At 40.6% G+C, this 14,287-nt stretch overlaps 1 protein-coding gene across 1 annotated transcript; it reads right to left on the bottom strand.

The window, feature by feature from the left end:
• Nucleotides 1-2,611: 2,611 nt before the first annotated feature.
• Nucleotides 2,612-14,089, bottom strand: LOC124113331 (thymidine kinase 2, mitochondrial-like). Its single transcript, XM_046474017.2, has 9 exons — nucleotides 13,895-14,089; nucleotides 13,518-13,573; nucleotides 11,651-11,725; nucleotides 10,606-10,659; nucleotides 9,670-9,833; nucleotides 9,098-9,186; nucleotides 8,162-8,241; nucleotides 5,821-5,898; nucleotides 2,612-5,355 (listed from the first exon to the last, which is right to left on the bottom strand). Exons 1-9 carry the CDS (start codon nucleotides 14,025-14,027, stop codon nucleotides 5,275-5,277), a joined length of 810 nt encoding a protein of 269 aa, XP_046329973.1. The 5' UTR covers nucleotides 14,028-14,089; the 3' UTR covers nucleotides 2,612-5,274.
• Between the last annotated feature and the right edge of the window lie 198 nt (nucleotides 14,090-14,287).

Here is a 14,287-nt window from a genome sequence, read left to right as displayed (position 1 = left end):
AACTCTGATAGTGAGGGGTATCTAAGGCCATTTATAGTTCTGCTCAATAACCTCTGACACTTCAGTCGTAATACACCGGTTTCTAACGCACTTTGTTGTAAATGTTGTGATGGACACATTAGTTTATGTATATGTGTAGTTTGTGTCAAATTCATTTGCAGTCATATGATATAGTAAAGTACGTTCTGTAGAGTTCATGTGTGAAACGCTGCAAGGAGTTTTAGTAACTGGGTGATCGCGCAACTAAACAACGATACCAGTTTCTGCTAAGCTCTCCTTCAGTGCGCGCCTCCGTGGATTCCCTGGGAAGAGCTCGGTATCCTGAAAATGTGGACTGGTCTTCTTCTTGTCATGTGCGTACGCGGTAACACAATGTTGAACCACAGAAATTACAGTTGCCTCCCGTGGATATTTTTTTTTTATAGAAAACAGTTTTAATTAGAATCATGAAAATACAAGTTGGGGACTAGTGATACTTGTACAAATATTTGCCCCTCCCCTGTCAAAGAAAGTTAACTACGGCCTTGAACTTAGACAGTTGTACCGAGTGTAATTTGGAGAAATGCAAACTGCTTTGCTGAAGACTCACAGACAATGACTTGATTATTGTGAAATAGACTGGGTTCCTAAAAACCTAAACTAGAAGACAGCTAAATCGCACTAAGCTTGCGTCGCGTGCCAACAGTGGAACCAGTTTACTTGTGAAACAAGAGAGAAGTCAACAAATTATTTCGATACTCTTTATTCAGCATTCATTCAACACTCTAGTCAATCAAGTTTGCCATTCACATAATTTGTATAAACATAATTTGTATAAACATGCTACGCTGTAAATATGCTTTGTACACCCCCATGGTCCCATACAGCTCAATACAGTTCATGACAAACACACTGGTCCACACATCTGTCATTTATCTATCCCCTTATTTCCTGGCAGGCATTCAAGCTAAAAAGTTACATATTTTGTAAACTTCAGCAACTGAAAATGGTAAGCAGCGAAAAAATGATCAGTGATAACTTAAGTCTGGCTTCCAGTTGTTCATCGCCAGCAAAATCAACGCTAATTAACTGTTATGGCTTCTATTTGTCCATTGCTAATCACCTATCAGCACCAATAAACTATTGGTTTCCTTGTTAGGTTTTCACAACTGATATCTTATTAACTGGTGTTATTCTTACAGGTACACATATATACGTTCTCTGCTTATAGCATTTATTCGGTGGTTAAAGCGTTCGCTCGTCACCCCGAAGACCCGGGTTCGATTCCCGACATGGGTACAATGTGTGAAGCCCATTTCTGGTGTTCCCCGCCGTGATATTGCCGGAATATTGCTAAAAGCGGCGTAAAAACCATACTCACTTAATCACTGTAGCATTTATTCGCCTAACACAGTCATTATATACTCTGAAACTTGTCTTCATGATAAAGAAGATGACTCATTAATTCTCTTCCTTTTGTGCATCACTTCCAAATGCCATTCAAAGAAGTAAAAGAACAGATACAAAAAATCTACAAGAATGCATATAGGACATGCAACAAAATAAAACAATAAAATACATTAAAACATGTAAATGAGACATATTCAATTCATGCAAAAAGCTTCACAAAACACCAGCTTGCATACAATAACATGATCTCCACAAACAACTGGGTTGAACCTATTGCGTCTTCTGGCTCCATTTGGATTTTCCTTTATATTTTATCGATATATATTTTTATGTAAGACAATTGTATTTCTGGGAATAAATGTGAGTCTAGGTCAACCAAACAACTGACAAGAAGCATGCAGCTAAGGGTTGGCACCAAGGATGGACAAAGCCACAGGTAGTCAGAGATTTAGTCCAAACCTCAAGTCAAGTTGCTATCTCCTGAAATCTAGTTATTTGAAATAAACCACTTGTCTGATATGAGATGATTACTACCTTGATATGGCTGATGGCGATGGCAGCAAAAGGCTGGTAGCCCTGAATTGCGTTATGAGAATTATCTCCCTTTGACCATAGTAGAATGGTAGAAGTAACTGAAACTAACTGCTGATTGTTTTATAAAGCATTGGCTTAAAGGAACAGGAGTCATTAGGAGATGACATATCCCCCTGGTTTGGTGCAATAAGAAATGGAATTTGGCTACTTTACCCCACTTTTGGTTCATTGCTTTTGGAGACCTTCAGTTCAGTGAAGAAAAAATAATACTGTTCAGTGTTTTTTAATATATCAAATCATCAAAAGGCACAAGTTCAGCAAGAGACTGATCTTTTTGTCAACAACATTGGCCATTTTCACTACTCATTTTCACTAGTAATTAGTGTTTGGGCGTAACATTTATTGAAGAATACAGTTAAGGTAAGAATCAATACTTTTTACTGTGTGATTGTGATCGATACTTGTATCAAGAAGTAACAAATCATAATGCATAGGTGTATCGTCCCACTACTAATAATGTGAGTGAGTGAGTAAGTGAGTGAGTTGGGTTTAACGCCGCCTTTAACAGTATTCCAGTTATATCACGGCGTGTCAGCTGAATGTGGGAGGAAAGCCCGAGATGATGCAGGTCTCAGACGTTTACCAGTTCGGTGAAACCCACGAGCACGGGTATGGTGCTGACAAACCTAGAAACATAACCGGGGCGAACCGGGATTCGAACCCACAATCATAGGTTTCTGGCGTGCCCAGGGGACGCAACTCTGCACAGCGAATCGTGGCACTTTAGACGACTGGGCCACCCATGCCCCCAGATACATTTAAGTCATGATATGACATAATGAAGTGGGTCTTGTGAGGTCTTCTACTATAGACCATTTAGTACATGGACACATTTCCTATTAAGTTTAACATGATGGTATTGACTAGCACCCCTTGTCTTCCATTCTTAATATGGAAACAGTGGTATGTCAGGCCACCCATGCCCATGCCCATGCCCCCCACTACTAATAATGATTGCACAAACATGTCTCTGTAGGATCACTGTTATCCAGGCAGTGTCAGACCTGGAAACTCTGCCCACGCACCAACAGCCCATGTAGAAGTCACTGTCCTACCATGAAATCAATCTCATCTACAGAGCAAAACAACAAACCTAGAATCAGCAGAAAAATAACATCCTGGAAGACTGTCGGGGGCCTAATCCCTGATGTGCATATTTTCCTGTCTTACTCACAAACAACCATAATCGTTGACTGTGGAAGGTCCTTGGATTTAGAATTCATCCGAGGTAGACGTTTTTATGTTACTACATTTGGTGCATGTCTAAGACATTTACCACTTTGGGGAAACCCACGCGCACGGGTATGATGCAACACAATCGGGGCGAACCGGGACTTCGAACCCACAATCATTGGTTTCTGGCATGCCCAAGGGACGCGAATCGTGGCACCTTGGGACGACTGGGCCACCCGTGCCCCCACTCACACAATGAGCCCCACACTTAAGCACATACACTAGGCTTATGTACAGGACCCGGTTGTATCAAAGCCTCATTAACTAATGGCTACATTAAACCCTAATGATACATTAAATGCTTAATGCACCATTAGTTAATGGCATCATTAAAATCGGTTGTATCAAACGTTTATTAGCATATCATTATCTAATGACGCCTTAATGTAAGTGTCTTCATTAACCTGTCATTAAATTCGGTGTTTCCCCTAAATATTTCCCACAATTCCTTGACGTAAACACGTACGCGTTACTTCCGGTTGTCTGTCAAAATGGCATCGTATCCACCTAAACCTAGGAATAGAAACAAGAATTTCGACAGCTCCGAAATTCAGCTTATTGCCGAGTTGGTGGAGAAACACATCTCCATACTTAACAGTAAGTTGTGTAGCACCGTCACCCACGAAAGAAAGAAAATTTACCTACAGAACGAGACAAATGTGGTCAATATTAATATAAGTCAATATTACCATCGAACTTGGTTCATGATGCAGCCACTGCAATATAGCTGAAACATTGCTGATCGCGGCGTTAAACAACAAATGCTGAAATCATATCATACTATAAAGATTTGTCTGATAGCTATTTCGTTTAACAACGTGAATGGTGTCAGGGTCGTAAACATATTGTCCTTATGACTTTGAAGGGAGGACGTGTATGCTCCATGCACAGGTTTAACAGTGACATTTGATTTATTATAAAAAATTATTTAACACACCTTGGCTGTCACACACTGCTTGAACGTTGATCGAATGGTAGCCTTTCCTATTGACAAAGGCAGGTTCGCTGTCTGAGCCTGTATCCGTACATGTGTCCCATCGATACATCCGATGACTCCAGGAAATCGAGATATATTGTAGAATTCCTTTCTAATGTCGCCTATATCCCTCTCGGACGGCCAGGTAATAAACTTTGGCTGCGTTTTCATTATGTCTCACTAAGTAAAGTGTTAATTATTGATATAAGATGTGCATGCTTTAATTAATTAAAATGTTCTTTTGGCCGGAATCGAACACGCAAAACTGTTCTCTTCAGTGTGCACGACACATTTAGTTTAAGTCATTAGAGTAACTCCCCCTTATGAAATTGATCATGGCTGACAACGCCAAGTTGAAAACGTATCTTTCTGGAGTGAAGTGAAAGGGATCCATGAATTTACATTACTTTCAATTGTGAAATATATTTACAAGGTTGGTATCATTAGGCTTGCACATATGACTTTACCAACACAGACCAGTGAGCTGACCCACGTAGAAGTGCTTTTCATTCATTGTAAAGATTGCCGCCATAAATTTGCCCGCTATAAATTTGGCGCTATAATTATATGTTTATTTCAAACTAGCTGAGTTTCTAGTGACGACGTGTTAATTATCAAACATTTACCTGTAGTTCAACACTTAGTGCGTGCGATCTTGCAGATTTGGGCTGTAATTCATCTCTCACAAGATCGCAGATATATCTAATGCTTGCCTTCCCAAAACGGTTGCGGGCCCTTACTTCTTCATCGCTCATGGATTCGAGGTGTTGAGCTCGTTTTCTGAAAACACGGTCTTTCCTTGTGCCTCCTAAGTGTTCAAACAATATGTTCGCTGCCATGTTTGTTTTTAATGACACGCTAATGATGCCCCAGAACCTTCATTAAGTTAATGACGCGCTAATGACACCACGACGTCATTAAAACGTTAGTACAACTGGATTTAATGATACATTAGTTAATGAAGGTTTAATGACACGTTAATGCATCATTAAAGTTTGATACAACCGGGTCCAGATGACTGTCGCCTCTACACTGTCATACATCAGCGTCTCTCCACTGAGATTGTGAAAATTGACCTCTTGCTAGGGGTGCTTAAGGATTTGTGATCTGTTCTCCTCATATATCTTCACCATGCCGTTCGCATCGGGGTTCCCGTCCAAAACCTGCAAAATTTACCAATATCAGATATGAGTCAATAAGTCGAAACTACAGTTTATCATGTTGTCTTACACTTGGACTCATATGTATAACAAGTCTTCATCTTGAACAAAGGAGCGGTTGGGTAGCCGAGTGGTTAAGGCGTTGGCTCGTCACGCCGAAGACCCGGGTTCGACTCCCGAAATGGGTACGATCTGTGAAGCCCATTTCTGGTGTCCCCCGCCTTGATATTGCTGGAATATTGCTAAAAGCGGCGTAAAATCATACTCACTCACTCACTCACTCATCTTGAACAAGCTAACATTCAAGTTGCATTCAATAAACAATGATCACTGTAAGGTTGGTTTGTTGTTTAACGCCGCATTCAGCAATATTTCTGCTGTATGACGGCGGTCTGTAAATAATTGAGTCTGGACCAGACAATCCAGTGATTAATATCATGAAATTGAAATTGGGATACGATGACATACCAGAACATCAGCAGGGCAGGGGTACTTCTTGTGAATGAGCCAGTCCTCGTGCTGCTTGTGTAGAGCTTCTAGGTATTCCTGTGTACAACAATGTTAGCGTCTCCTTACAATAAGGTAACAACAGCAGTGTCTTTACGTGCAACACAAAAAACAACCTCCACAAGTCTGTCTGCTCACAAATGGTTGGTTGGTTTGATGTTTTACGCCGCACTCAGCAATATTCCAGCTATTTGACGGCGGTCTGTAAAAAATTGAGTCTGAACCAGACAATCCAGTTATTAATATCCTGAGCATCAATCCATGCAATTTGGATCGATGACATGCATCAACCAAGTCAGCGAGTCTGACCACCCGATCCTGTTAGTCGCCTTTTACGACAAGCATAGTCGCCTTTTACTGCAAGCATGGGCTGTTGAAGACCTATTCTACCCCAGATTCTTCTTGGGTCTGCTCACAAATAGAATCAACTAGAAAGTGTTTTTACTCGTAACTCGTACTCCCCTAACCCCCATTCATTCGTTTACTTCACGTTAAACCCCATCTCTTCATTCCCACCCTCCATTACTAAATAACAGAGACAAAAATAGAACTCCTAGAAATTTCAAACAACTAATGGGGACCACTTCAGTGCTGGGTTAATGTGTATACAAAATTTCGCGAAAAAATATTAAACGGTTTCCGAGTTATGGTCCGGAAACCAAGCTTACCCCCATTCAGAGTCTATGTTTAACTTATCTCCATGGAAACGAGAAAAAATAAAAATGTCAAAAATCTCTAAATAGCAAAAGGCACCACTTCAGTGCTGGGTTAATGTGTATACAAAGTTTCGCGAAAAAATATTAAACGGTTTCCGAGTTATGGTCCGGAAACCAAGCTTACCCCCATTCAGAGTCTATGTTCAACTTATCTCCATGGAAATGAGAAGAAATAAAAATGTCAAAAATCTCTAAATAGCAAAAGGCACCACTTCAGTGCTGGGTTAATGTGTATACAAAGTTTCGCGAAAAAATATTAAACGGTTTCCAAGTTATGGTCCGGAAACCAAGCTTACCCCCATTCAGAGTCTATGTTCAACTTATCTCCATGGAAATGAGAAGAAATAAAAATGTCAAAAATCTCTAAATAGCAAAAGGCACCACTTCAGTGCTGGGTTAATGTGTATACAAAGTTTCGCGAAAAAATATTAAACGGTTTCCGAGTTATGGTCCGGAAACCAAGCTTACCCCCATTCAGAGTCTATGTTCAAGTTATCTCCATGGAAACAAGAAGAAATAAAAATGTCAAAAATCTCTAAATAGCAAAAGGCACCACTTCAGTGCTGGGTTAATGTGTATACAAAGTTTCGCGAAAAAATATTAAACGGTTTCTGAGTTATGGTCCGGAAACCAAGCTTACCCCCATTCAGAGTCTATGTTCAAGTTATCTCCATGGAAACGAGAAAAAATAAAAATGTCAAAAATCTCTAAATAGCAAAAGGCACCACTTCAGTGCTGGGTTAATGTGTATACAAAGTTTCGCGAAAAAATATTAAACGGTTTCTGAGTTATGGTCCGGAAACCAAGCTTACCCCCATTCAGAGTCTATGTTCAAGTTATCTCCATGGAAACGAGAAAAAATAAAAATGTCAAAAATCTCTAAATAGCAAAAGGCACCACTTCAGTGCTGGGTTAATGTGTATACAAAGTTTCGCGAAAAAATATTAAACGGTTTCTGAGTTATGGTCCGGAAACAAAGCTTACCCCCATTCAGAGTCTATGTTCAACTTATCTCCATGGAAACGAGAAAAAATAAAAATGTCAAAAATCTCTAAATAGCAAAAGGCACCACTTCAGTGCTGGGTTAATGTGTATACAAAGTTTCGCGAAAAAATATTAAACGGTTTCCGAGTTAAGGACCTGGAAACCAAGCTTACCCCCATTCAGAGTCTATGATCAAGTTATCTCCATGGAAACGAGAAGAAATAAAAATGTCAAAAATCTCTAAATAGCAAAAGGCACCACTTCAGTGCTGGGTTAATGTGTATACAAAGTTTCGCGAAAAAATATTAAACGGTTTCTGAGTTATGGTCCGGAAACGGTGGGAACGCCGACGCCGACGCCGACACCGACGGGAACCGTGCCAAAAACAATATGTCTCCCTCCATTCTGGGGGAGACATAATGATTGTGTACAACAGTGTAACAAGATTACTGCTCAATCAATGGTTGTGTGACGTGTTTACAACATTGTAACAGTTTAAGTACTGCTTCCAGAAATTGTACTCTGTATCTCCACTGGAAGTGTTGTACATGAAGCTATACAAGATGGCAGACAGTACCAGATCGAGACAGTGTTCTACATACCAGGGGGATATTCTTCTCTTCCTGTCTTTGTCTACGTTGTATTCTCTCATATACCGTCTCCGGCTTGGTCTGCAGGTACACTGGAACACATAGAATGTTCCAGCTATAAGACAGCAGTTTGTTTTGTTATTTGTTAGTTGTTTAACGTCTCACTCGACAATATTCCAGCTATAGGACGGTGGTCTGTAAATAATCGAGTCTGGACCAGACAATCCACTGATTGACATCATGGGCATCGATCAACGCAATTGGGATGACATGCATCAACAAAGTCAGCTAGCCTGACCACCCGATCCCGTTAGTCGCCACTTAGAACAAACGAAGTTGCCTTTTACGGCAAGCATGGGTTGCTTAAGACCTATTCTACCCCGGATCTTCACGGGTCACAGCGTTTTTTAAATAATCGAGTCTGGACCAGACAGACCATTGATGACACTATGAGCAAACGATCCACACCAAGAGGACACAAGAAAATGCAATTGACCAAGCTACTGAGTCTGATCACCCAATCAATTTATTTGTTTTGTTCAACAAGCAACAATGTGCAACAAATCCCCTTTTTAAACAACTTCCCCACTGAGTGAGTGTAAGTGTGTTGGGTTTAACGCCGCTTTTAACAGTATTCCAGTTAGTGATGAAGTGATGAAGGTCTCAGACATTTACCACTTCGGTGAAACCAACGAGCACGGGTATGGTGCTGACAAACCTAGAAACATAATCGGGGCAAACCGGGATTCGAACCCACAATCATAGGTTTCTGGCGTGCCCAAGGGATGCCACACTGCACAGCGAATCGCGGTGCCTTAGACGACTGAGCCATCCTTGCCCTCTGTTCCCCACTAAGTATGTAAAGTACAGTATAGAGAGTATTACACACATTTTACACATGACAGCAAGAATACTGATTCTATCAAATGTGCAATTACAATTACCTACCAATGAGATCTACTTTAAAGTCCTGAGATTTCACAATGAAATCAAACCATTCCGTCAGCACAATATGTTCAATGTCCGGCATTTTCCCACTACAACAAAAATACAAATGAATAAAATGGAAACATTGGTTTAACACCTTCATTCAACACCAACATAGCACGGATTGCCAAGCTGATTGAGCCAACTAGAACACTGTTCATAGCAGCGTTAAACCAATCTTCCTGACGCAAAGGCGTTAACTGACTATAAAATCCAGTTTCCACCCTTGCCGAACTAGGCTGGAAGTTCCAGGCTTGATCGTAGCACCACCATTGGCTATTACGAGTTATGTCCCTTCTATGTCTCTCCGTTTGACCAACAAAATTCTATCGCTCATATCGCTTGTATTTGATTCAGACAAATTGGCGGCACCCTATCTTGACGATCTGATCAATAATCAAGATCGTTATAGTAATACCCCGCAAAGAGCATCAAATCACTTGAGCACCTTGATTAAAAATATTACAGTTAGTTAAAGTCCTTGCCTTGGGAAGAGGCGTTGTGCCATCTCACTCCGTCACTGAGCCACATACCTGTTGTGCAAGTTGTCCACAAAGCAGTATTTGGCGCTGAATATTGACCTCTCCATCATCTTAATGGGCTTCTCTTGGGCTTCCATGTGGATGCCCAGCATGATCAGCTGGACATAGGTCTGGAACGTTAACCCCCACCGTGCCGGGTCCTTGTACATCAGACTCTGGAACACAATACACACAGTGGTCATGCATGCATCTACCAGTCTGTCTGTCTGTTGTTTACGCCACACTCAGCAATATTCCAGCTGTATGATGGCGGTCTGTAAATAACCTAGTCTGTACCAGACAATCCAGTGATTGACATCATGAGCATTGATCCACGCAATTGGGATCAATGACATGCATCAACCAAGTCAGCGAGTCTGATAACCCGATCCTGTTAGTCGCCTCTTACGATAAGCAAGCATGGGTTGCTGAAGACCTATTCTACCCCGGTCTATATCCACCACTCCGATACAGGCATGGCAGTCTGAGTGAGCGAGCGAGTTGTGAGTGAGTGAGTGAGTATGGTTTTACACTGATTTTAGCAATATTCCAGCAATATCATGGCGGAGGACACCAGAAATGGGCTTCACACATTGTACCCATGCGGAGAATCGAACCCGGGGCTTTGGCGTGATGAGTGAATTCTTTAACCACAAGGCTACCCCTACCCCCTGTTACAGAATGGTGAAGTATGGCAGTCGTAGAATGTTCTAAAAAGTTGTGTCGTACCATAAAAGAAAAGTAGTCTTCTTTTAGTCATTGTCTCTTATAACATTTTCCTGTGCAACACTGTTATTTTCATAGTTCTATAAACGTTGATACCAAATATTTTAACACTTCATTGCAATGATTAATAGGAACATAACAGCATGGACAATGCCCATTGTCTTGCAGGAATAAACATGTTACACCACTATTCTGAACATTGTTACAATGTTATAAACTAACCAGTGCATTATGTCCTTTAATATCCCGCCATTTGTGGACAGGTTCTTGAAAAACCTACAAGATAATAAAATAAAACAGGTCAATAACTTCAGTTCAATCATGACAATCCATAACTACCATGATCAAAATGTTTGTTGGTTGGTTTGTTGTTGTTTAACGCCGCACTCAGCAATATTCCAGCTACATCATGGCGGTCTGTAAATAATCAAGTCTGGACCAGACAATCCAGTGATTAATATCATGAGCATCAATCCACACAATTGGGATCGATGACATACATCAACCAAGTCAGCGACCCTGACCACTTGATCCCGTTAGTCGCCTCCTACGACAAGCATAGTCACCTGTTACGGCAAGCATGGATTGCTGAAGACCAATTCTACTCCAGATCTTCATGTAGGCCAAATGAATCGATTTATTCTGATCAAAGTCTGACCACAAAATCATTTCAGATTTGAAGTTACAGCTCTACCCAGTACCTTAATATTGGTAAGTCCATCCTACATTCCAATTGCTTCATGCATTCCATGGCAAGATGCATTTCATTATCAGAATGTCTTAGTTAATCCTTCTATCCTAAAACCATCCCTTCTTAAATTTGGAGGTATATATACACCGATAAAAGTATAAAATTTAAATCTGAGAATTAAAGAACTTTTCTCTTTATCATCTGATCATGTTTCTTGGTTCTGTTATTAATATCAGTAAAATACAAAACGTCTTTGCAGTTTGAAACATTGACGGATCATGATCAAAATGACAGAGATAGAAACTAACAGTTTTAGTCCACTAGTCCTTATAATGATAATAATGGCAAATTTCTACTTGTCGATATGATACCTTAACTATTGAGGAGTTTGGCAAGGACTACTGAGCTCGTGCCAATTTCTAATTCTGCATGATAGCAGTCAAATCGTGGTAAAAGATGCACATCATGATAAAGGAGATTGAGCGCTTCACTATACCTATCAGGTCCGTGTTTGCCATTCTTCCTAACTTAGGTAGGAGTTATACCAGTAGCTCAGTATGACCGTGGACGTCTTACCTCAGTCATGCTGTAGTCCTTGTAATAATCAAGCAATGTTGTCTTTCCACTTCCAATGTTTCCCTCCACGCAAATCTGAGAGAACAAAGAAATTTGGTTAAAATCAGAGCTCTATGCAAATCTGAGAGAACAAAGAAATTTGGTTAAAATCAGAGCTCCATGCAAATCTGAGAGAACAAACAAATTTGGTTAAAATCAGAGCTCCATGCAAATCTGAGAGAACAAACAAATTTGGTTAAAATCAGAGCTCTATGCAAATCTGAGAGAACAAAGAAATTTGGTTAAAATCAGAGCTCTATGCACATCTGAGAGAACAAAGAAATTTGGTTAAAATCAGAGCTCCATGCAAATCTGAGAGAACAAAGAAATTTGATTAAAATCAGAGCTCTATGCAAATCTGAGAGAACAAAGAAATTTGGTTAAAATCAGAGCTCCATGCAAATCTGAGAGAACAAAGAAATTTGGTTAAAATCAGAGCTCCATGCAAATCTGAGAGAACAAACAAATTTGGTTAAAATCAGAGCTCTATGCAAATCTGAGAGAACAAAGAAATTTGGTTAAAATCAGAGCTCTATGCACATCTGAGAGAACAAAGAAATTTGGTTAAAATCAGAGCTCTATGCAAATCTGAGAGAACAAAGAAATTTGGTTAAAATCAGAGCTCTATGCAAATATGACAGTGTGTGTTTTGAGATCATTACACCAATCAGTGGTCAAGCTGATTAGCTGCTTGGTACTGTACATTTGTCTAATGTTTGAGGTGGTTCTTAGACCTTCACATGCATCGCTAAATACGCACGTACATGCATATCAGTCACCTCATTGTACAGCAAACCACAGTTTACTTTTTCGTGTGGGTTTCCGATTAACTATGAAATGAAAACAAAATGATAACAAACTTTGACTTCAGCCATTTCTAACACTGCATGACTTGTAGAGACTGTCTAAGAGCGAAACAATATAGGTACCGTATTTCCTCTATTAATTTTGCACAAGCCATTGACTCAGCATCTTTTAGAGGCCCTTCATTTATTCTGATATTTCGCACCACCTCCGTGGTATAGTGGTAGTAGTCCACTTGGAGGGCAGAAGGTTGGGGTGTGATCCTCCCCCGAGTCATACCAAAAGACGTTAATAGATAGAACTTAAAAGTAGTTGAAACCCCATGTCACACCACCTTACCTCTGTTTATTGCTGGCACAGCGGCAACTCACCATCTTACTGAATCCCACACTCCACAGTACATTAGCAAGAAACGGGCATTATTTAGTGAAGGGTGAGGTGAGGTGAAATGGGGTTTAACGTTGCGTCCAAGATTATTGCACTAAAATAGCGACGTGCATGTACGTGTGTGTGTTTGTGTGGCTGCTTGTACTAGTCCGGACTGATGCCGATTTATAGTGCTAGCCCACTGAGATACCATGCCGCAGTTTAACATGAATACCCCACTCAGACACAGTATACGGACTCCGAGCCGACCAGTCCTTGTTTTAGCCCCTTAATGCCGAGTGCCAGACAGGGTAACAACAAGTACCATCTTTTAACGTCTTTTGGTATGACGCGGCCGGGGATCGAACCCCGGACCTTCCGCTTTCCGGGCGGACGCTCTACCATTAGACCACGGAGGCGGTCTATTTAGTGAAGGGAGTAATCATTTCATGCTGCAAGTTAATTTCATAGGGATCATTAATTTCATCAAATGATGGCCCCAAATTGTATAAACGACACAGGTACTATTTTCCGGACAAAGCATGAGACCGGCATCAATTAGTGGCCAGCAAGTATTGCAGTTTCTAAAAGGTGGAATATGGTACTTTAAATGTTGAGTAACCTTTGACGTATTTCGCAAAACACACTGCGTACATACTGTGTATTTCGATTTTGGTGGCACGTCTTCCCGTGAATGCTGTCTCGTGATGCCATCTATAAACATAGAATATAAAATCATAAGTCCCCATTTTGAAAAGACAACAAATTTACTAAAATGCAAGTACAATGTATACAATATTTGGTGTGTGCAGGTGTGTGATGAAATTTGATACTTGAAATCCTCTTCAACACCCCGAGCCATAAATTAGGAACGGTTTCTTGTTAGTTCCATAAAGATTCTGGCCCGTCAGCAAACATTTTATTGTCTTGTCAGCATCCTGCCGGTATATTGACAAAGAGCTTATCGATTTCAGGACACAATAACCCGATAAAACATTATTCCTTATTAAAAAAAACATGTTTACGTGAACCCACTCGGTTTGTCGTTCTCAGATCCCGGTAATTCTTTCTGTGAAACAGTCCGCATTGTTGTGACAGTGCGTCCTACCCCTACCCTGCTTGTTATTGTTTTGAAGACTTCGCGGAAAGTGAAGAGCTTTAAAAGCATGGCTTAACCTGTACCGACATGCATTTCCCGTGTGTTGTGATTGACCGCATGGAGAAGAACCAATAAAGTAACCCGTAAGTTCCTAAGTCTAGCTATGATGTAAATCTATTTATATTCAACCAATAGAAATACGTGTTACAGGTACACTTTCAGCTGGGCTCCCTCTCTTCACATCACGGGAATCAGCTTATGACTCTAACTGGGCTCCTGTCTATCTAAAATAGTATGATTGTGATATGAACAGACGGGACCCAGCTTAC

Source organism: Haliotis rufescens, unplaced genomic scaffold (genome assembly GCF_023055435.1).
Source record: "Haliotis rufescens isolate VD_foot unplaced genomic scaffold, xgHalRufe1.0.p SCAF_17, whole genome shotgun sequence".
In the NCBI taxonomy this organism is placed as follows: Eukaryota; Metazoa; Mollusca; class Gastropoda; order Lepetellida; family Haliotidae; genus Haliotis; species Haliotis rufescens.
Note: the sequence above shows the minus strand (reverse complement) of the source record. Positions and strands in the feature narration are given on the sequence as shown.